The following is a 22,500-nucleotide window of genomic DNA, read 5'->3' as shown; positions in this document are numbered from 1 at the left end:
ACTTGCTAGGCTTGGATTGATGTGACAATACTCCTTTTTTTCGTCTTACAAACTCGTTGCACCTCTAGATTTTACCTTCAGATACAATAACTACGAACACTTTGCGAACATTTTAGGAACTTATCCACTCACTCAAAGCTAAAAGCACATTAAACATCGTAAACACAAAAGAGGCAGTACCACTATAATCAACTGCTATTTTTTCTTTCAAATGAATGGTCTTTCTGTTGGATTTTCTTCACATAAACAAAGGGTGCAACCACCTTTTAAGTAGGAAAAGTATGGCCCACGAGGTTTTACTGTTTTACGAACGTATTAATGTATCGATAATGCTTAATATGACACTAGGGTAGATAGCTATGTTGAAAAGTGTTTTGTGTTAGGTGTAAGTATTTTGAGAATTACACGAGCGTATTTCATTTGTGCACATGCAATATTATATTGTAGTATAACTGCGTTAATTCTAGTCGCAAATTTCGTGAAGAAAAACTTCACATGGGGTGTTATCAATGTGCCAGTTAGAACCTTATTGGCTGCCAAAACAGACTTTTTTTTCCCGGTTGTTGGCACATTTGAAAAAACAAGCCTTGTACTGTAAGGATTATTGCACGTATTTATATTTTTTTTTATTTTTTGTTAAGATTTCTCTGAAAAAGGTAAGACTTTGTCTAAAGAATTTGCATTTTTTTAAGAATAGTAATTTGAATTTAGAACCCCCTTATTTAATTCCTTTGTTTGTTAAGTCGGCAAATAGTTGCACTCTGTGATGACGTCGAAAGACAACATTGCGCTGTTATATTAAAATCGCAGAGTATTTGCTGATCTTTATTACCATTGAATCTAAGCTACCTTAATGCCGTACTTTTTTAGATTATTTTTCTTTGCAGAAAATTAATTCAGTTTTTAGTGAAAGGAGGTACGATACAATGTGCTCTTTTGTTTTTTTCAGTCACGTGCAAGTGAGATGCAAGGTGGTTCCGTTTTCTACCTTTCGCTATACGAAAACGGAATCACCGACAGGGTCATTTTTTTACATAAGGAAACTATGCTAAATAACTTATACAGCTGGTACCAAGACTTTTGATGGAAAATGGGCGTATTTAGCAGTAACCATTTGAATCGGTAAATGTGATTGGCCACATGAACACTCGCTTAACGCATCTGTACCTGGTATTGTCTTCCTTAAAACGTCGTCCTTATAAAATATTAAGGAAACTGTGAAGCCCAAAATAGACGTTATGAAGATTCGTCTCTTTCAGGAAAACGAACCCCTTGCATCCATGCTCGTGTAGCTTCGTGGTTTTTTAAGCCAGTCACCAGGGACGTTGTAATATCTGAGTATTGGTCCAGCTTTTTAAAGCGTTTAGCACGATTTTTTCGCAAGAATATGGTAAATGATTGTGATATTATGATATTGCACTGTATTTATGAGCTTAGTATTTAAAACATTTTGGTTACCGTCTACGATACATGAAGATATCCAAGCCTATTACAATTCCCGTAGACGGGAATTAGATAGGTCCCAGGTTTATCTGTTGTTACATAATTTTGTATGGCATATTAGATTAGAACTAATTTAATTATGGTTGCTGTCTATAGTAGATCAAGGTACAATGACCTTGTAAAATAGTCAGTGTTAGATTATTTGTCTGTTTGGTAGTAAAGTGTGCTTACCATTACACAATTTGTGTCGATGTTTTCCATTGTTTCGTGCATGAATAAAACTAGTAGCCTACAACTCCAGTAATAGTTCCGGACCATGGAACGGCATTTTCACATATCAAGCTATTTTTAGATTTTAGACGAGTTCTTTAAATAAGGTTTCTCTTGCACAAGTGACCATTTTCAATCACATGTGTAATACTTTCTCATCGAAGACTTGCAATTAGCTTGAAAGGTCTGGTGTCGCCGCAAAATCTATCTAAAAAAGAGCCCCCAAAAACTATTTTCCATAAATAAGTTGTTAAGGTCGAGTTACGGGAGATAGAAGCCACCTTCATAGTGAATTCAGAGCAACTTAGAAATTGTGTAGATCGCATAAATTTCGGGGTGGAGGATGGATTGGTCATCTTGATTTCTCTCTCGCAGACTCTCTCGCTCCAAGGGAAGGGGAGAAGTGAGATCCTGGGAACAAGGTAGCCTGTGTACAGCCACCCGCGGGCACAAAGCCTTCAGGGAGCTATGCCAAATATTGCTATGCCAATTGATGTTAGGCTGCACTATTGTACTTTGTATTGCATGTATTGCTTGAACAATGAGAACGAAGCTATTCTCCCTTTGACTGAATCCCTTGGTTTTCCTCTATACTTGAGGAGGTTCATCCGCAGGGGAGCAGTCGCTTTCCCGAATGTGGACCGGGTTCAATTCCCAAATTCGGATCAAGTCACATTTGGGTTGACTCGACCAAACGGTTTGTTGGTTGTCCACTCTGTTTCGAGAGGTTTTTTTTCTGTGGGTACTCCTTTCCTTTCCTTCCCTGTTCCTTTTTCACTTTCCTAGATTGTTTTCGTACGTTCCGTGCTATTCCAGCAAAGATCGCTTAACCGTTTTTACCTTACCTGTATCAATAGATAGTTTTTGTAAAGATACTGTGCTATCGTGCAACCGACACTTGAACCAACTTTGTATGTTTGAACTATTTTATAGTGTTGTGTTTTTGGTGGTAACGGCGACCCATAGCTCTGGTGTTGGCAAAATGTTTACACCTCTAATCTTTATGGATGCAGCTCTAGTCTAGGAACCCTTCTTATGACTGGCTCGGAAAGCATCGGGCACGGAAATATTCGACTGAAACAATAATTCCTCGCCCTGAAGACAACTGAGTTGTTTTTTTCCAATCTAACGAAATTGGATAGGTACGGATCAAATTCCGATATGTTACCGATCCAATTCCGAATTTCTGCCGATCCAGTAATTTGTGCACATAATTAATTGTGCTGAGTGTACCGTTCCGGTGAAGTTGCAGGTTGTGAAGTCCTGTTGTATCCGATATTCGTGCGTTGTTTTAAGAAACCGACATGGCTGCTCGACATAGTGTAACTGATATCCACAAGACTACAGACTGTCCACAAAGGAGTCAAGGTTCTTTAACTGCATCACCCAGGGATGGCGCAGTGGTGAGAGCACTCGCCTCCCACCAATGTGAGCCGGGTTCGATTCCCAGATCCGGTGTCATGTGTGGGTTGAATTTGTTGGTTCTCTACTCTGCACCGAGAGGTTTTCTCCCGGTACTCCGGTTTCCCCTCCCCTCAAAAAAACCAACATTTGACTTAATTTGTGTTAATTCTTAATTTCAGTTTACAGTGTCCCCAATTAGTGCTCCAGCGCTAGAACGAGTAGACACGGCTTAAATAAAGTTCCTTTTTCCAATAATCTTGACGAGTTCTTTATTTAACAAAAATTTACATATTTGTTCTACACGAAAAGAGAAATTTCGTATCTTCAAGCGGCCATGTAATATCCTATTTATTATATAAACACCAATGAAATACTAAATCATTTTATGAAAAGCATCGAAAGGCTCGATTTTCATATGTAACCATACCAACAGTGATCTTTTCACGTGTGAAAATAACATGTTTTCGCGCGAGAGCTCACTTGGTATTTCATTGGTGTCTATATAATAATCGGATTTTATTGCCCATTGAAGCTTTTCTAACTATAGAAAGAGTCATTGGCTCCTGTCTCAAAGCTAATTCGTTTTCCACCCTTCTGGAACGTTAAAGATCTTAAAATCTTCATAAATTACAAAAGTTCCTCGGCTGTGTGATAATTTGCTTCAGTCGGGCAATGTAAAGGTATTTTCCTCGGAGAAAGAACTGTGAATTAAAGTGTTCCAAAGGATCATTCTCATGTCTTACGTCTGCACATGACCCGAGCAAACCAGTGAGGAAGAAGACAGCTCCAGGGTTCCCCAGAGCTAGTTAGAGCTCTTCTTAACTCAGTCATGTGCATTCCAAAAGAAAAGAGCTCTGGTGACAAGATTGCCGCTGGATCAGAAATCAAATCACTGCTCATGCGCGCTATGTTGTCCAGTGAATTATTTAATTAATCTTACATAATTCTAGTAAGCGTTTCACTGACGTCCAGCCGTGGATTTTATTTGGTTGTCCCTAATATAGTGTTCCCCTCTATAGCTCGTTCACAAGGCTAGCTTTTTTGCTCATCTCCCATAAACCTCCTTCGATTCATCAATACGTTTGAAACGTTCTGGCAACCGAACATCGTGCTGGACCAGGTGTGGCTATTGACAAAAAAAAAGTGTTTTCTTCCCTCCTCTATCCTTTAATTAATATCGCTTTTCTTGATAATTTCTTGTTCTCTTCTTGCTCCTGTCATTTTATGTTTCATGAAATGACCAAAATAAGGAACCAAGTTTGTTTTTTGGAAGAGGAAGTGCTTAGTCACCAAAAAGTGATATTATCGACTTGACAGGTTTCGTGAGTAAATCAATTATTGGGCAGCTTTGAAAAAAGCCAAATGAATAACTACTTGTGCCAATCCACAGAAAGCTTTTTTTTCCGCAAAGTCTGATCTTCTGACATTTTACTGGTGGCCCATAGTTTGTTGGCTCATCGGGAGACTGGGACGTTGCCAAAAGAAACGTAAATCATATAAATATCCCAAATGAGAATGAACTCAATAGCTTCGTTTTAGATCTCTCGATCTTTCGATAAGTCCACACATCTTTGGCGACCAAGTCTATATCTTGTCTCCGTTATCACTGAAGCTTGACCATTCTCCCATTAGACTCCGAGCTTGCTCTTCCTCCGGCATTTTGCGGTATTTCCTGAAAATAGATATACATATATGAGGAAATAATACTAATATACATTTCTTTCATTCATTAGTTCTTACACAGGAACGAATGAGCCCATCAAATTGACCTGCTTCCACTAACAGAGTGGCTTCATAGCTCAGTTGGTAGAGCATTGCAGAGGTCATGGGTTCGAATCCCGCTGAAGCGTAGTAGTAATTTGCGTGCACGCGCGTACCACGTTTTTTAAGGTTTCAGATGCGGACAGCATGTCACATGTTGAACGCACCTCAAATCAAGTGCTTCGATAAAATATTTTCACGTATCTCGCAATATAACTAGCTCTTGTAAGGGCAACCTCTAGTTTGTTAAATCAATCTTCGCACAATAACATTAGGTGTATATTGATTATGTAATCAACAGAATGTTGCGTTTCTGAATGCATAATTGAAAATAGTGTCGTGCGTCTGTTCAATAATAGAAAACAGATCAGGTCAAAGTGTGGTATTTGTTTTATATAATAATGAATTGAGATTTCTTGATGATGACGTCAGCTATGCATCTGTTCTTAAAGAGATCCTAGAGAAGAACCAATTAAAATGTAAAATTGAGCTTACTATACAAATAGGTTATGAAGTGCAAAGCGGGTATTTGCATTAAAACAATGTATATTCAGTTCACTGAAGCAAGATAAAGACCCAAGAGTAAGTAACTTGTATTGTTTTTTTAATGTAAATACCCTCCCCACCCCCCCCCCCACCCCCACAAAAAAAAACGTGTTGCATTATAGGATGGTGAAAACAGTCAATTCGTATGATTTCCCATACATATATTGTGTTACTTTAAAAAAACTTACTTGAATTTCTGACTTCTTGCCCCTACATATTGAAAAAAGAAATACGCTCCAAAGATGAGGATCAACACAAAAGCCACCGCAAAAGTAGGCGCAAGTGTGGTATGTGGATGAGGAGCCAAAACATGCGTCTCTACAGCATTTCCTTGCAACAAAAAAATAAGACTATAATGTCACTTCCTGAAGCGCAGAAATAAGAGCACATTCTTGTCAAACCTTTCGAGTAAATGCAAAACCGTGGAAGTTGTAGAGTTAACCGGGATATTTTCACGTGTTGATAGCAAACAGGAGCCCATGGTGGGCTCCTGTTGAAAACGAAAGCTCTTTTTACAACTTCTCGGCAAATCTGAAACTTCACTCAAGAGCACAGTTCAGGGATTTTAGGCAAGGTGAATCCAACGAAATGTTGAATAAACCGATACGACGATCAAATTAATTTTCACAGAATTAGAAGCAATGTTCCTTTCACTCGACGTTCAATCTCGTACCCAGAGTCCTCGGGCTTTTGGGTCAGCGGGTGAGCCCCCGGAGAGACTCTTGGGTAATGCACTCCATTTTTCCAGAAAACGTGGGTTCAGGTCTTATTGCGCATGCTTGAGTTCAAACGGAAACAGAAAAGAGAAAACAGTAAACAGTAGAAATGGCGGGTTGAAAGTGTTCGAGAAACAAAAGTTTTAGCCTTTCACAGCATAAAAGAAACTAGGGAAATGATCATTGGCTTGCTGTAAGAACAAGTGAAGATGAAACTCCTGACGCTTTCGGTAAGTGTATTTTTAGTGTTTCAGCGTGCATTCTATCGTGCAGAATATCATCGTGCAAGCAACACTATCGACACTGTCCTGACTTCTACTGCTATTTCATGTTTAGTACATAACTCTGAATGACTTTGACAAGACCTTCTTCCACGGATTCCTCTCCAAAGAGACTGATGTAATGTTTTCCCACGGTACTTTTGCAACAGCAACAGCAATCAGTTTAGCAGCGTGGGAAAATTCCTTTGCGGTATTGAACATAATTTAAACCCCGTCGTTTTATTATATTTGTGATTTATATATTTCTGAGGTAGAAAGAACAAACAGCACTGAAACTAGTTTTAGATGTTGAATCTCCCTCCAAATTATGGGGTTACCGACTTCCTGTCAGACTGCCATTATTATGCAAGCGACCAATCACAAAAATAGTTCAAGTACATCATCCCAGAGTCTCACCAGGCGCTTACCCGCTAACCAACAAGCCCATGGACTCTGGGTACGAGATTGAGAGTCTCTCCGGGCGCTTACCCGCTGACCAAAAAGCCCGAGGACTCTGGGTAAGAGATTGCTCGACTTTCTTCCCGCCATCCACAGCTTATGTTAATTTTGTCCAATCAATTTTATGCACATTTCAACTACTTGTTAGGATTTTTTTTTCATCAACACTTACTTTGAACACCTTTTGGTTAAAGAAATTCCTCTAGAAATTTTCACAGATCAAGCTATTTTTAGACGAGTGCTTAATTAAGATTTGGCTTGCACTTGTGACCTTTCCCAATCCCATTGGTAACATTTTCTCATGCAAGACTTTTCATTAGCTGTTAAGGAAAATCAATCTAAAAATAACTCGGTCGATAAAAAAACGTCGTTCCACATATACAATGAAGTTGTACGCTCCTAGTCATGGTCTCCTGGCAACTGCTGACATTTTTAGTCTTTGTTTTAATGCGTTTTTGGTTTTTCGCTCTTGCTTTTTGTTTGTATGTTAACCTCATTTATCTCAGAACTACATTTTGTGGATTTCTGCGTTGAGTCAAATACAATTCACGGGCCTCTTGTGATCGCATCCTTAAATGGCCCTTGCCAATTCACTACTGTTAAATATCCCCAGTTTTTCGTGAAACTGAATTGAAAATTGATTCGTTGGGAATTTACCGTCTCGCCTGAAAATCATTACGCACAAATGAGCGTTTTCATAATGAAGAAGCATAAAAAGTCTGCGAAGAACCCATATCCCTCACATAGTGTCTTATATGCTGGCTATCAATTGCTCCGTTATTTTTAGGTTAGTGCGGCTGTTTACAGCCCAGACAGAGGGGGTGTAATTTGCCCTTTCCTTTTTACTGGTATCAAAAGTCCATCACCCAAGAGAGAGAATCTGGTATCAGGTTTGTCCCCATCAGCGTCCAAAAAGTGTTTATTTTTAAACCAAATTTTATGGGAAAATAAACAATAGACTATATCAGCTAATTCAATGTCGTGCTGACCCAAGTCTTCCGGGGTGAAGATTCTTTGTGTATTGCTTTTGCATTATGTAAAAAGTCTCTGTTACGAGCCTAGAAGGCCCATCAGGCCGGCGCTGCTAGTCCATCGCGGGGTTACCCCCAGCATTAAGTTCGCCGGTACTCATTTATACACCTGGGTGGAGAGGGACACCGTGAGAGTAAAGTGTCTTGCCCAAGAACACAACACAATATCCCCGACCAGGACCCGAACCCAGACCACTCGATCCGGAATCGAGCACTCTAACCATGAGGCCACCGCGCCTCTCACAATGGATTATGTAGCATTCACATTTAAATGATCTTGAAAACTTGGAACGAAACGTTTTATTCCCATTGGGTTTGAATTGGATACACCATTGAGTTAACCGCTACGGTCTATTGTTTTCCCGCAAAACTTTGTTTAAAAACAGGCACTTTTCTAACGCTGATGGGGACTAGGCCAATTGACTCTTGGGTGATGGACCCTTCCTGGTATAGAAAGTTTCAGGAGTATCTTGAGGACCACTAAAAGGCCAGTTACCAGTCAGCTCTGGCTGTGGAGGCTTATATTTCATGGATCGGTGCAAGGTTTCCGAGTCTACTCGGTTTCCCATAGACCAGTCTCCTCGTTGAAACCCGAAAAGACCCTGAGGACAAGGCTAGGTTGTAAAACGGACCTCGGTGGCATGGTGATCAGGGGTGGGTCCTTTGTTTCTGCTGTTTGGTTTATTTGTTTTCGTTATTTAACAAGATCATTCCAAAATTTGTTGAAACAGCTAAGAACTGTAGAAATAGTTACCCTTTCGAAGCTTGCCTTCTTTCTTGCTAGCAAAAAGGCAAAAAGAGCAAGGGTCCAGGTGATTAAATTGTGAAAGCATGTATAATATCAGGGGTTTACAAGCAATGTTTGAAAAAGACCCTGATGAAAAAAGGTAGAGCCTTTCGAAATATTGGCCGTATATAATATATTCCTCCACCATATAATCAGCCTTAATCTTTATCTTTAGATATATTATACTTTTTTTCGTAATATTTATTGCCATATGATCAGATCCTTCACCAGGATTCGGTGCTCTTGTTTTGACACGCTGGTCCTTGCTTATACAGTTCTAGTTCCACTTACAAAGCCTGTTTTTTTTCCCCTCGCCTTTGATCCCGTCTTGAATCCTCAAAAAGGGCCGCACAGGATTAAGCAATGAACAAGTTCTAATGTGAACGGCAAAGAAAATTGTGTTTGTTGTTGTATAAGGAAAGATGGTCACCTACCTTGTGTGTTGTATCCTACTCCGCTCGCGTGATGTTTACATGACAATACAACCAACAGTACGTCATAGGTATCGACTCCATATTCATTCTGTGCCACACATGTGTAAATCCCCGTCATGTGTTCTTCAGCCGATCGTATTGTTAATGCACTGTTTTTTGTACTGTTTTGTACCGTTTTTCCATCCTGAGTCCAGAAAATCCAAGGAAGCGGATATCCTGTGACGTCACATGGAATGACAATAGACTGACCCTGGGTGACTTTGACTTGCGTTAATTTATGACCATTGTTCTTTTTAATTTGTGGAGGGGCTGAGAAAGAGTGAATAATTTTCAAGTCAGTAAATGCTCTATTTTTAGGTGGGTGATATGGATTGTGTAGCTAACGTCAAGAAGGGTTACTGAAGAGAGAGCATGGGAGAATTCAGGGTAACTGAAGAAATGCGTTTTCGATGCTCGCTCAGGGATGCTCCGAAAAAATCCGAGTGCTCCTTTGCAGAAGCAGAACAAACGACCTTCCGATGACTGGTTCGGACGCTCTAACACTGAGCTGTAGGGGACTCGTGGGAGATAAGTCATGAACCTACCGTAGGTTCATTTGACAATTGTCTCGCTTTTTAGCTTGGAATGAAGTGGTGCATTTTTGCCATATTGTGATGAAGTGGATAACAATTGTTATCTACGGGTAGTGAAATGAAGAGATGTAGTTTTTTTTTGCCGATGGTGACTCGAGAATAATCGGAAAAGACCCGAGCGCCTCTTTGCAGGAGTCAAACCTACGAACTAGTTTAGATGATCTACCCCTGAGCTATGAGAGACTCATTGGAGTTGAGCCAAAGGTCAAATCAATGTTTTACCCAATTTCATTCATATGTCCCTGGGATAAGACTCTTTTTGTTTTGAATTTACATTATAATGTAGCATTATACAATTAAATGATATGGATATACCTGGAACAAAACGCTTTATCCTCAATGGGTTTGAATTTGGCACAACATTGAGTTAGCCGATTTGGTATATTGAACTTAGTTTACAGAATTCGGGTTCCTGGAGAATAAACCCAACCAGTAGTCAGAGCGGAATTTGAGCTCAGAGTCAAGCAAATTGATGGATGGTACTCAGACCCTTTTCGATTGTGACTCTGGAATACTCGTTTCTCATGTGCCAGTTTATTGAGATATGCTTTGCAGCGATTTTCTGAGTATGCACGGTAATGCTGTAACACCGTCTTAAAACGGCTACATCGTTCCCAATCTTCGTAATGAAGCAAAGGCCGTGTGAACTCGCCCTATAAGGACGGTGTCTACTAATTCAAAGGTATTTTTGCCCCGGTTTATGATTATGCATAAAATGTAGATCTTAACAAGTGCTATTGAAATCAAAAAATAATAATAATAAAAAATGGGGGTAACCACGCATTTTCCAAAGATAATTGATGAGTAGTTTTTGTAAAAAGCTTAAAAATACAAAGCAATGTATGGCGCTCTTTCTCAAATTGAAGCTTATTTATCTCTCAAAAATGCATGGTTACCCTCAATTTTCTCTTTGGATTCTAAGAGTGCTTACTAAGATCTACTTTCTCCGGATAGTTTTAAACCGCGCAAAAAATCACTGTATTAATAAGCACAACCCATAGGAAATCCGAGTATCTCGAGATTCGCAGAACGTATGCGCAATAACAATAGTAGGCGCCGTCCTTAAGTAACCCGTCCCAAGCCCAAGCCCCTAGTACATACAGCTCGACATCAAATCAGCTTCATATTCTTACCAATCACGATAAGCCTCACGGAATCCTGTACACTGAAGGCTTCAAAATCAAGTTTACAGCCGTATAAGCGATCATCTAAGAGAGACACATTATGCAGTTTAAATGAAGCCGCGTTCTTGTTCCCATTCCATCTAACGCGCTGTGAGTGTGAGACCAGCCTCCCGTCTTTAAGCATTGTCATCAATGGTTTTGAAATATCTCCATTCTTCCATTCTCCGAATACGAGCCATCTAAAATGTAACCTGTCCGTCTGGCTTAAACGATATCTCCATGTAAACGTCGCGTTGCCTCCACTATGTGAAATGGTAGGCTTTGAGGGAAGGCTCGTGAACCTTGATTGAAAACCTGTCAGGGGGCAATAGAAAAAAGAAGAGGACGTGTGGAAAAAATATCCACAGATGAATTGCATGTTTTGCTGGCCCAAACTGTTTAAATGTAGGATACCTTTATACGGTGGATAAGTCACTAACGATAGTATAACTACTAACGATAAATATGCTCAGAGTGACTATGCATATTTACGGTTACGTGCGCAAATAGAAATATCTTTGAACAGATTGAAGCGGTCGGATTATAGATTTCTTTATGGCAAGTGCTCACGCACTGTATTTACGCACGAAATTGTTTTCACAAAACGAACAAGCGAGGCTGTGCGAGCACAAAAGGACTATATTTAGGAACTGGCGACATGACGAAGTGGCCTCAGTACTGCATTAGGAGCTATGAAAAAAGTTTAACTTTCCCCCATCGCAAAGTGGTATGACCCCAAAACAGAAAAAGTCGTGGAAAAGGAAGATATGAAAATGTTATGGGACTGCACTTCCAGATGGATAAGGTGATGGAACCTCCTCGACCTGATATCGTTATTCTCTACAAAAGATCACGAGAATGGTCGACATTGCATGCCCCTTTGATACGCGGGTTAAAGAGAAAGAACAGGAAAAGCTTGAAAAATACGATGATTTGTGGTATGAAATTGCTCGAATCTGGGAGTGTAAACGTGTGAAGGATATTCCAATCGTGATTGGTGGGTTGGAAACTTTAAGCAAAGACTTTGAAAGTATCAAGTATCAAGAACAATTAGATTTTGCATTGAATTACTCAGCTCTGCAGAAATCTTGTTTGCTGGGAACGTCTAGAATCTTGAGGTAGGTACTGGATATTGAGGTCACGGGGTGTAACTTGCTACCTAGGGTAATACTATAGCCCTAGCTGCCCTTGTCAGGGAAACGACAAAGGGGTAAGAGGAAACCCCCTCAGTCTTGATTGACAGCTTTCTTAGGAGTTGATACCTTCGAAACATAAAGCTCCCCAGCCAGTGGGTTAAATGGCATCTCCATTAGTATGGTGAAATTTTAAATGATTTTCTAAATAATGGCGTGAATGGTGCTGGAGCTTCTAGTGAAGGTGCCTCGCCCTGCAGGTGTCCCGTGGGTGAGCAGCGCAGGCCCGGTAACATTCGTCATCCTGCTACTGCTAGATTTAAGTGGATTAAGGAAGCCAACAAGGTTTTAATGGAGTGTTACTTTAGAATGAAACCTGTGAATGAGAATGATGTGCCATCGAGAGGATATAGGCCAAGGATGTTTCGTGCGTGGCAGGCACTTATGTCCAGGTTTGACCCTAATTAGATGCACGCCCAATTTTGACATCCAACACAGTGTCCCTTCAAGTCTAAGCATTTGTTACCTATTTTCAACAATAAGGTAAGGGTAAAAGTTAGCGTTATTTTTAGCTTTGGGTAAATGCAGCAGTTAATCTTCACTTAAAGAGCAGCATTTCGGGGACACTTTGTGACATAAATTGTCTGTATTTTGAGACACAAGTGATGTTGAAGTTGGCTAGAACAGCAAGTGGACACTTCGTAACGCTTATTGAAATCCGCGTGCATCTAATTAGGGTCAAACCTGGACATATCTCGTGGCAGGAGATAGGACTCTTGCGGAATAAAGGATTTGTTATCAGGCTAGGGCAATACGTAAAAATGACTGGCTATCTAAACTGGAGATTAATTAAAGTGGTAAAGAGAAAGATAAGCCAAGAGGTGGCTGAGCATATAAATGTTCAAGGTGGGGGAAATACGGCTGCACGTGGAAGCGAGGATGATGATAGAACTCAACGGGAGGAAGTGGACCTGGATTTTCGAAATGGGAATACAGGTGTCATGGACATCGAAGAACTGACACGGGGGAAAAAGACAAAAGGATGATTAGTGAAATATTGAGAATTCAAAATCTGGAGGCAATAACCAAGTGAATTTCGAAAAGGGTAACCAATGCCAGCTTGAAGAAATTACTAAAAGGGTCAACAAGATTCTAGACAAAATACCAACAAGAACTGCAACAGAAACGAACAAGCTCATTAATGCAGTGTGTATCCATGTTGCTACAGAGTTAGGCCTAAAACAGAGTGTATGGAGGCAGAACAAGCAGGCATGGTAGAAAGGGATGATTGAAGGAGATATCAAAATGCTCGGGAAAGAGATCAATATTCTGCTAAGGGAAAGAAAAGGTGAATTAAGAAAGGAAGGCAAGATCAAACAACTTGAAAAAAAGGACAACGTCAGGAGAAAGTTCTAGGGTGACATTTTGAGTGTAAGTAAAGAGCACAGTCAACAAAAATGCGGAATGGTTGAATATTAGGTGCGGTTACACTAGACCTCTTGCCCATAGGGAACCTTGGGGTTACGGCTTGGGTTGGGTTTACCCAGGGTTTACCCAGGGTTATGATCGACTCCCCATTTGCGGTTACACACTTGTAAATTACCCAAGGGGAAGGTAAGCATTGGCCTGTTTTGGTGGGAAACTTACCTTTAAGATAAGACAAGATGAGATTTATTAGTTTTTCCACTAAATGGTTTTTGAAAAACTAATTACAATACAAAATACTTTAAAATTAAGGATCTAAAAGAAAAAGTAAACATCGAAGATCTACATCTGAACGACAAACTTTTCTTTGGCTTATTTTCGGTAATTGTCACGATCGGCGCTTCTCTTAAACTGTCCACCTCAATTAAGTTCAGCGATTCATCGCTTCATTTTAAGAAGGCAACAAAGACGTCGACTTCAGTTACGCTTTCTTTAGTCCTTGCAACTCTCCAATTTATAATTTAGACGTCGACCTGCTGCTGGCCAGAAAAGGCGTGCTTGGGTATTTCCACGTCCGCAGTTGTTTACACAGTTCATCACAGCATGTATTTTCCTCGCGTTCGGCAATCTTGTGATTGGTTGAGCCGCTTTGGGGTTTTGTTAACCATAAGACTTACATCTGGAACTGTCATGGGCAATTCTTTTGTTCTTTTTGACGTATCCATGGAAATTTCCCACGGGAAATTTTCCTTTGGGCAGATCGGTTACACATAAAAAATTGCTTCCCCGTGGGAAAAAGCCACTTACCCAAGGGCAAAATGGCTAGTGTAACCGCAGCTATTATCATGAATGACATTGGGGATAACCAACATAGAGAATTGGTAACTATCCAGTGTAGAAAGATTCCAAACTGGAAAGGTCCTGGCAGGAACGGAGTGCAAGGATTCAGGCTGAAAAAGCAGAGGAGTCTACATGGGAGAATTGCTGAGCTGTTGAATAATCTTTTGAATGGAGACTAGGAGTTACCAGAACGGTTAACTTTTGGGAGAACGATCTTGTTTTTGAACGATTTCAGCAAAGGAAATGCAGTTGACAACCTCAGACCCATCTCTTGCCTTTCCCTTATGTGGAAGTTCATGACAAGAGTCATTGCTGGGGTAATGTATGAGTACCTGGAGGAGATTTTACTTGAAGAGCACGAGAGGTGTAGGAGGATAAGTAGGGGGACCAAGGACCAGTTACTGACTGACAAGATAATCCTTAAGGATTGCAAAAAGAGACATACAAATCTTCCCTTGGCGTGGCGTGATTACCGTAAGGCTTATGACATGGTGCCACATAGCTGGGATAGTGGAATGTGTGGAAATGTTCGGTATTGCAGCTGAGAGACAGTTCTTCTTGAGTAGTATGGAAGAATGGAAGTCAGAACTAAAATCATGTGGACAAGAGTTTGACATAAATAGGGGGATATTTCAGGGAGACAGCTTTTCACTATTGCTATTTGTGTTGTGCATGGTACCACTCTCGTTTGTGTTGAGAAGGTCAAATGCTGGTTACGTATGGGGTGGACGTGAGTCGAAGATAAACCATCTTTTGCTTATGATTAATGATCTAAAACTTTATGGGAAATCCTACAAACAGATTGACTCCCTGCTGCAGACAGACAACCCATACATTTATAGCACGGACATAGGATTCCAATTTGGGATAAAGAAGTGTGGGATGCTAGTTCTGAAAAGTGGTAAAATTGCTAAAAAGGAAGGAATTAAACTTCCTGAGGGGCTAGTTATAAAGGAGATTGATAACAGCGGGTATATGTACGTAGGCGTCCTGTAAAATGATCAGTTGGAGGAGAAGGAGACAAAAGACCTGTTCTGAAAGGAATATATACGTGGACTAAAATTAGTGCTGAAGACAAAGTTGAGTTAAAAGAATAAAATCATGGCTGTCAACACATGGGCAGTTGCACCTCTGAGGTATAGTGCTAATGTGGTAGATTGGAAGGTTGGCGAGTTAAAGGAGTTGAATAGAAAGACCAGGAAAATAATGACATTGCATGGTGCTTTGCACCCAAAAAGTGATGATGACTGGATGTACCTGTCACGACAGAAAGGTTTGGTTTGCTGCGAAATGTGTCTGAAGGCTGAAGAAAATGATTTGGCATTGTGAATTATGAGTTCGAATGAAAGGTTGATGGAAGGAGTGAGAAAGACAAAGATCACAGGAAGCACGAATTTAAACAGGAAAGACAGAATGCCACCTTGAATACATGGTCAGAGAAAAAAAAAGTATGGCCAATTCTTACGGGAAATGCCTGAGACAGTTAATGAAGGTAAGACCTGCGAGTGTACTAGGAAAGGTGATTTGAGAGTTGAAACTGAAGCACTTTTTTTTGCAGCCGAAGAACAGGCACTGAGAACAAACTAGGTTGGTTCACTGGACTCTCTGCTGTAAGCATGACTTGAGCAGTTGAGCACTTGAGCTTGGTATGATCACCAACTGGATAGTGTGGTGGAAAACGGAAAATGTAAAATACTGTGGGATATGACCATACAGGGTGACCATGTTATCGAGGGCGCAAGGCCTTACTTTGTTGTTGTTAAAAAGGAGAGTAATAAGGAAATTATTGTGGATATTGCTTTATCGTGGGATCACAGACTGTAGGAAAAGGAGGGTGAAGAGATTGATTACTACCAAGATTTGAAAAGGGAAATTGGAAAACTATGGGATATCAGACAGCAGGAAGTGGTACCAGTAGGTGCACTCGGAGCAGTGAATAAAATGTTAGATACATGGCTTGATAAGCTGGGGATTACCATTAGAACGGGATTGCTGCAGAAAACAGCTTTTTTGGGAACAGCAAAGATTTTAAGGAAGGTGTTGGAAAGGTGAAGGAGTAGAAATGACTCAATGAACCTTTGGCCATTGGATATGGCTCGCTTCCTTGGTGTCGGTATAACATCCACCAGAGCTAAGGTATTAATATAATATGGGAAGACTTGCATGCAAATACAACGGGAAAATGTATCATGGTAAATAGCTAAATTTCATTAAAAAAAAAAAAATCTTCAAATTAGATGAAAGAGTTAAAAGTAAGGCTTTGTAGCAGCGATCCGGTTGTTCAATTTTGGTCAATGAAAACAACTACAATTATTAAAACTTTCCTCATTTTCATCTCAACAACGTTATTCTTGCATATATTTGCATTTTTTTCTGATATAGCGTTCGAAATTAATAGTGATAGATACCCATGAGGAAAATGCAAAGGAGAAACCTGTATAAATCACAAGGAAAATAGAAGGAAAAAAAAACGTCATTTTGCACTCGTATTTATACAAACGAAGACTATTGCCCATCCTTGCCAAACGGATAAGAAAGCCTTAAGTGGATTAGCAAAGAATTAGGGAATTTCTTTGTTGGAAGCGTATTACGTACACACGGATATTAAATTGACAATCTTGGAGACAAAATCACTTAAAAAAAAAAAAAACGCCGGAAAATGTTAAGAACGTTGCACGCCACTTTTGCGATGTAATATCTCACCTTTCGACGTTTTTTATGGTTTTAATGAAAGTGTAAATTATGTTCCAAAGTTATTTTAGTGCATTTTCGAGAAGGAAAGTTAATGAAAATGGAGATTTCCTGAAATCTCGCGAACCGAGCGTCGTTAATTTACATACTTGGCGCATATGTCCAATTCATAATTTATTTGGTTTTCCAAAGCCCGACTATTTGTCCTTGTCTATCTTGTCAATGTTTCCTTCGCCAAAAGCATATTTCTTTTTAAAAAAAACTGAAAACTGATAGCCTAATCAAAGTTAGATATCCTTTTTTGTTTGGTTGTCGTCAGGAAGAGATTCAACTTTAATAATACAAAAAAATGAAGCGGCCTTTCCCTCTATTTCCCGCGTATACATTCCCAGAAGCTCATTTCCGATTATTTTGTCCCTGAATGTACCGTAGTAAAATTCTGGTTTGCCTCAAAATTGCTGCAATTGTCAAATCCAGCCAGTATTCAGCATCGTTCATATTGCGACCTCATATATCATTTTAGAATTTGATAAAATCGATAATTCCTTGAAGTAAGGGCAGTACTTTTCCGATGCGTGCAAGATCATATTATCATACGCGATCCTACCCTATTTAAAATGCGACAAAGAAATGACCTGTCTTCAAGAGAAAAGGCAACAGATCCTGGGATGGACATTTTTAAAGATAGTCTTATTAAGACAAAATCAAAACAAAGATTCAAGTTTTTTAAAAGCGAGGGTTTTTTCTAAATTGAACAAAGCTATCAGGATAGAACGAAACTGGCAGAAGTCTGATTTAAAGTAGAAAAAAAAAACTTACCTTCCGTTTCAGAAAGCAGCAACCCGCAGACCAACAAGATGATTAAAAACATTGCTTTCGTTCGACCGGGGAAACGGCTGTGAATATCAGCAAGGTTTTAAAGAATTTCCAGCCAAATTTTTGAGGAAGAAAACATGGCTTGAAACTCAGTTGCTGACCACAGCCTCCAAGTTTTCGAGAAAAGTGCAGTCAAAAGTGTGGTTTAATTTGTCCCTAAAGTTTGCTTGCGTGGAACCGTCTATGAGTAGATAAGATTGTTTTCATTCAGGTTTAGACGTGAAGTCCGAGTTTGCTCTTTGAAGTTCAAACAAAGACCCCTACGGCAACTTCTTCAGGTGGCAAGCAAAAGAAAAAACATCTGTCATTCTGCACCAAAAAAATTGCAAAATGTAACGTCTTTCTACGCAATTCCAACAAATTCGAAGACCGAGGACTTTTCGTACGGCAGAACGTTTCGCTTTTCTTTCTTAGAGTTTAACAAACAACAGAAAAAAATCTATGAAGGGTTCGCTAACCATGTTTTATGGTTTCCCACAAGTTGACATGTGGTGGCCGTAAAAAATTCATGAAAAACTAAATTATAATATATGTAAAGAGATAATAAATGCTCTTGCAAATATGAAACAATGACACAAACACAAGCCTAAAATATTGATATTTTCGCATTTTCGTGTACGTATTACCTTCCCTTGAAATTCAATGGAGCGAGAAAATTCAACCAGAGAGCTTAACTGGTGAAGATTTTGGAAACCGAATTTATGTCCTTTTATAACAACATTTCCTCTTTAATTGAAAGCGATCTATACTTTTGGATCGAATTTCTTGTTTTAATTATTTTGTTTTTCATGTTATGTCACGGTCATAAGAAAATAATATCCACCACTATTGACTCATTTGCTATTAATAGCAAAACTTAAAAGATGAGGCTTCTCCTTTTTAAGCACGTTTCGTATGTTTTGAAGGCAATTAAATCTAATTTAGTAAAGATATTGAAAAGCGTTTCAGCCTCCCCTGGTCTTTTCAAAATTGTTCCCCATTTTCATGTCGAGCAAAACAATTGATGCCCCTTCCTTAAAACTTAAAAAAAATGTTTTTATTCATTACATGTAAATACTTTAAAATTTAACCCCCCACTCCACCCCCATCATGATCACGTGGCCAAAAGGAAGGGAGGCCTGTGGGGACGAGAATAGTATCACCTGCACTAATAGACCATATTCATATTTTCAATATTGGAGTGGAACTAGCTTGCAATGAAGGCTAGTGCGGGGGAATATATTAAAAAAGTATGTGCATTTGAAAAGATTCCCCCGCATTAGCCTCCATTGTAAGCTTCAAGTTCCAGTCCAATACTGAGAAAACGAATATGGTCTATTCCCCGAGTAGCGATCCTGCCAACGCAATGTATAGATTCGAATTTTCAAAGGAAATTCGAATGTATCTGTTGTCGGTCATCAAATCCGGTCTCGGTTGATTCCGTTTTTACCTAGGTTGACTTGGTGACCCTCATTGTACCTACAATCATGGACAAATTCTTTGGTACACGTCAGCGTTTTATTTTTTAACTCACGTTTTATCGCATATTCTGGATTCTATTGCAACCCCCCTCCCCCCCTCCCCCCCCCCCTCCCCCCATTCAATGTTGCTTGGAGGAAATGAAGTGAAAACAGTGTGCAGGACTGAGAGTGGACCAGTTTATGTCCAACATTGATTAAGGGGGGAGGGGGGAAGCGCCTGAAGTCCCCAAAATGTGTACAGGACTAAGATAACGGCAAGTGTCCCAAAGGAATTTGTGCACTATTGTTGGTTGAATATGTACGCTACCAAGTCTAAAGCAGCTATCAACCCCCAAACAGGACTGAAAACACTTACACCTTCCTTCAAGCTTTGTCTTTAGCATCTCAACACATCTTATTTTTTTCGCATCATCGCATCAGTTTCTGTATTCATACACTTATCCACTTAGTATCAACATTAAAAAGTAGTAAGGAAACTATATTTCGACTGCGCGCCATTTTTAATGGAAGAGCCTGCTTGCAGTCTAGTATCGGTACTCGAGCTCGCGGACCCTCCAGATCTGTAGTCCTGTGTCTTCACCACTACACTACAATGACGAACAGGTTCAACCCAACACAGTGCTTGTCATTATTTACTTTTGTATAATAAGTCAAATGATATCCATGTATAATAACCAAAACTAATCCTAACCTGACCCTAATTTTTCTCTAGGCTCAATTTAGACTCCACAAAAGTTTCTTCAATTCATCTGGGATAAATGCATAAATAAGGATCACCAATTTAACCTATAGGTAAAAACGGAGTCAACCTGGGAACGAATTTTACAGGTAACATATCCGCCGCCTCTGATCAAAGTACAAAAGGAAGGCTGACAGTTAACTTGTTTTGACGCAAAAATCTTTGCTTTTCTCATGTGAAGAAAGAAAAGAGAGAAGATAAACGATACGATTACATTGTTTATGATATGACTGCATGATTTAAACGGCGCAATTAAATACAAACGTTTTGTGATCTTCACTCAAAAACCAACATTTTACTGGATTTGCGTTAGTTGTTGATTTCAGTTTACAGTGTCCCCAATTAGTGCTCCAGCGCTAGAAGGACTAGACACTTAAACAAAGTTTCTTTCCTTTCCTTTTTTTTTTAAGGAAAACTTGCTTTCTTTTTGGTTCTTTTTTTTTTTTTTTTTTTTGACGTATGAAAGTAACGAACTTATACTCAGTTTGTACGCCGTAACTAAGTAGGCCTACAATTATCTATGAAACAAAGACAAAGAAAGGATATATATTTTTTAAACATTAACCATCACTCGTATTTCAATAGCACTAATTTGATTCGGTATTATATTTGCCATGATTCGGACGGGCGCGGTCAGAGAAACTCTACAACTAGGGTATGCAGTTGATCCACGTTCTCTGGATTACATTAGATCAGCGCCTCACTGGCGACTGAGCTCCTGAACTATAGGGTGACATGGGAAGAGGCCTTGGGCGTTTGGAATGCGGATAAATTGCAATGAACACGTATAATACACCAATATTTTTTCGAAAATGACCACAACAAGCATATAGGCTGTTTTCACCAGCGGTTTTTCAGGTCGCTCGTTAGATTTAAGCCACCAAATCAGGTAGCTTAAGCAAGTTGGCAATTACTTTCGGTCGACGAGCAGTTGCTTGCGGTTATTCAAATCGGAAATACAACAGTTATACTACTTTTATTATTTTTATTATTGCATTGGCGCGTGCTCTCTTCTCATTTAATCTTAGCCGTGAAAATGCGAATCATTTTTAAGTCGCTTAACGAAGTCTGCAACGGCTGTCGTGAAAACACAGCCATAGCATTGACTGTTCGAATTCACATAAGCGTTTCCGAATTGAGGAAAATCGGAGCTAACATAAATTTTAAAGTGAGTTCGCTGAACTGTCTCCAACATTTAAAAAGCAAAATTTTCAGACGAAAATAAACAAAAAGGCAGTTGAACAACTGAGATCTTCTCTGTCGTTTAGATCGCTTAAGAGGCGCTCTTTATCATGTTTTAATTGCCTTATCATTTACTTTAAGCAGACGCACCGTTTGGCTAAATGTTATATTGTATATGTTCTAAAAAGAAAGCCCTTTTTGGATCAACTAGCCCAAGACGAAGATGTAACTTTTACCAGTTATTCCGCAAGAACACATTGGGTACAAGATAATAGATAGCCAACGAGGAGCGTAGCGCCGATTTGGCTATAATTATCTCGTATCGAACAAGCTTGAATGGAATAATTGTTTTACTAAAAAATCTTCCTTATTTTAACTGACGCGTACAGTTACTGTTGATATTTATGAATAAAAAAAAAATGTTGTGATCCGAGAAATTTCGCTTCCCGCGCGAGGCCTACAGCTTGGCAACACTTGACAATCAGTCTTCACATCAGGCCATACGGTATATTCTAGAAACGCAATATCAGAGGTCGAAAGAAGGAGTATGGGTAATTAAATGGTGTCGACTGAATTTGGGGAATAATTTCTCTTGCGTTTTGTTTAAGGCGACGGAAAATATTTAATTTTGGACAAAACGCAAGTGAAATTATTCCCTAACCTTATTACCATTGTTGGTCGCTTCGCAAGTCTTTTATCGGGATTCCCATACAAATCCTTATATTTTTGTTGGCTTTCCCTCACACTGAATTTGGAACGCCTGTGGCTGGAGCGACGCTTGCAATGGCCTGAAATAACGTCACCAGTCCCACTGTCCCGCATGCTCGGTCGTGCTGCCAACAATGCCAAGCTTAAAAATCATAAAAAAATCGCGGTTTTAACCAATATCACAAATGTTTGCGACATTCTTTCCAATTCGATACAAAGATTTAATTAGGAGGAAAATATTTTGGGGTTGTAGGCACTACTTCTTGAGCATGGAGCAAACAAATCGACTGAGCCTTATCGCTTTGAACCAGAGCGCGTTGATGGAGGAATCGTGTTTCGTCCGTCAAGTAAACAGTTGATGAAGTGATCCGAACGACAAACAAACTTGTGTTCCTCCTTTGGCAAGACCTAAGCTTTTCACTTCACCGGGATGCACTTAAAATAAGTATCTCTTTCAGGCTGTCTCTCCCTAACCTATTTGAGCGATTTCTGTGGCTTAAAAAAAAAAAAAAAAAAAAAAAAAAAGAGGCATGACCGGAA

At 39.6% G+C, this 22,500-nt stretch overlaps 2 protein-coding genes across 3 annotated transcripts in view; one reads left to right on the top strand and one right to left on the bottom strand.

Annotated features, from left to right (window-relative positions):
• Positions 1 to 1,684, top strand: part of LOC137983804 (unconventional myosin-VIIa-like) — an 82,831-nt gene extending 81,147 nt beyond the window's left edge. Inside the window, exon 53 of the mRNA XM_068830973.1 lies at positions 1 to 1,684. This exon is cut by the window's left edge and continues 254 nt beyond it. The gene's annotated coding sequence lies outside the window, so the exon portion shown is untranslated.
• Positions 1,685 to 3,147: 1,463 nt separating this feature from the next.
• On the bottom strand, positions 3,148 to 18,403 carry LOC137982800 (hemolin-like). 2 transcript variants are annotated; one of them, XM_068829952.1, is made up of 5 exons: positions 17,815 to 18,403; positions 10,877 to 11,221; positions 9,112 to 9,420; positions 5,613 to 5,634; positions 3,148 to 4,789 (listed from the first exon to the last, which is right to left on the bottom strand). In XM_068829952.1, exons 1-5 carry the CDS (start codon positions 17,864 to 17,866, stop codon positions 4,702 to 4,704), a joined length of 816 nt encoding a protein of 271 aa, XP_068686053.1. In that variant the 5' UTR covers positions 17,867 to 18,403; the 3' UTR covers positions 3,148 to 4,701. The 2 variants fall into 2 exon arrangements, with proteins under 2 accessions (XP_068686053.1, XP_068686052.1); XM_068829951.1 differs by having other exon boundaries at positions 3,159 to 4,789; positions 5,613 to 5,754; positions 17,815 to 18,393.
• Between the last annotated feature and the right edge of the window lie 4,097 nt (positions 18,404 to 22,500).

The sequence above is a fragment of the Montipora foliosa genome, chromosome 13 (assembly GCF_036669935.1).
Source record: "Montipora foliosa isolate CH-2021 chromosome 13, ASM3666993v2, whole genome shotgun sequence".
In the NCBI taxonomy this organism is placed as follows: domain Eukaryota; kingdom Metazoa; phylum Cnidaria; class Anthozoa; order Scleractinia; family Acroporidae; genus Montipora; species Montipora foliosa.
This window is presented reverse-complemented; position numbering and strand designations above follow the sequence as displayed.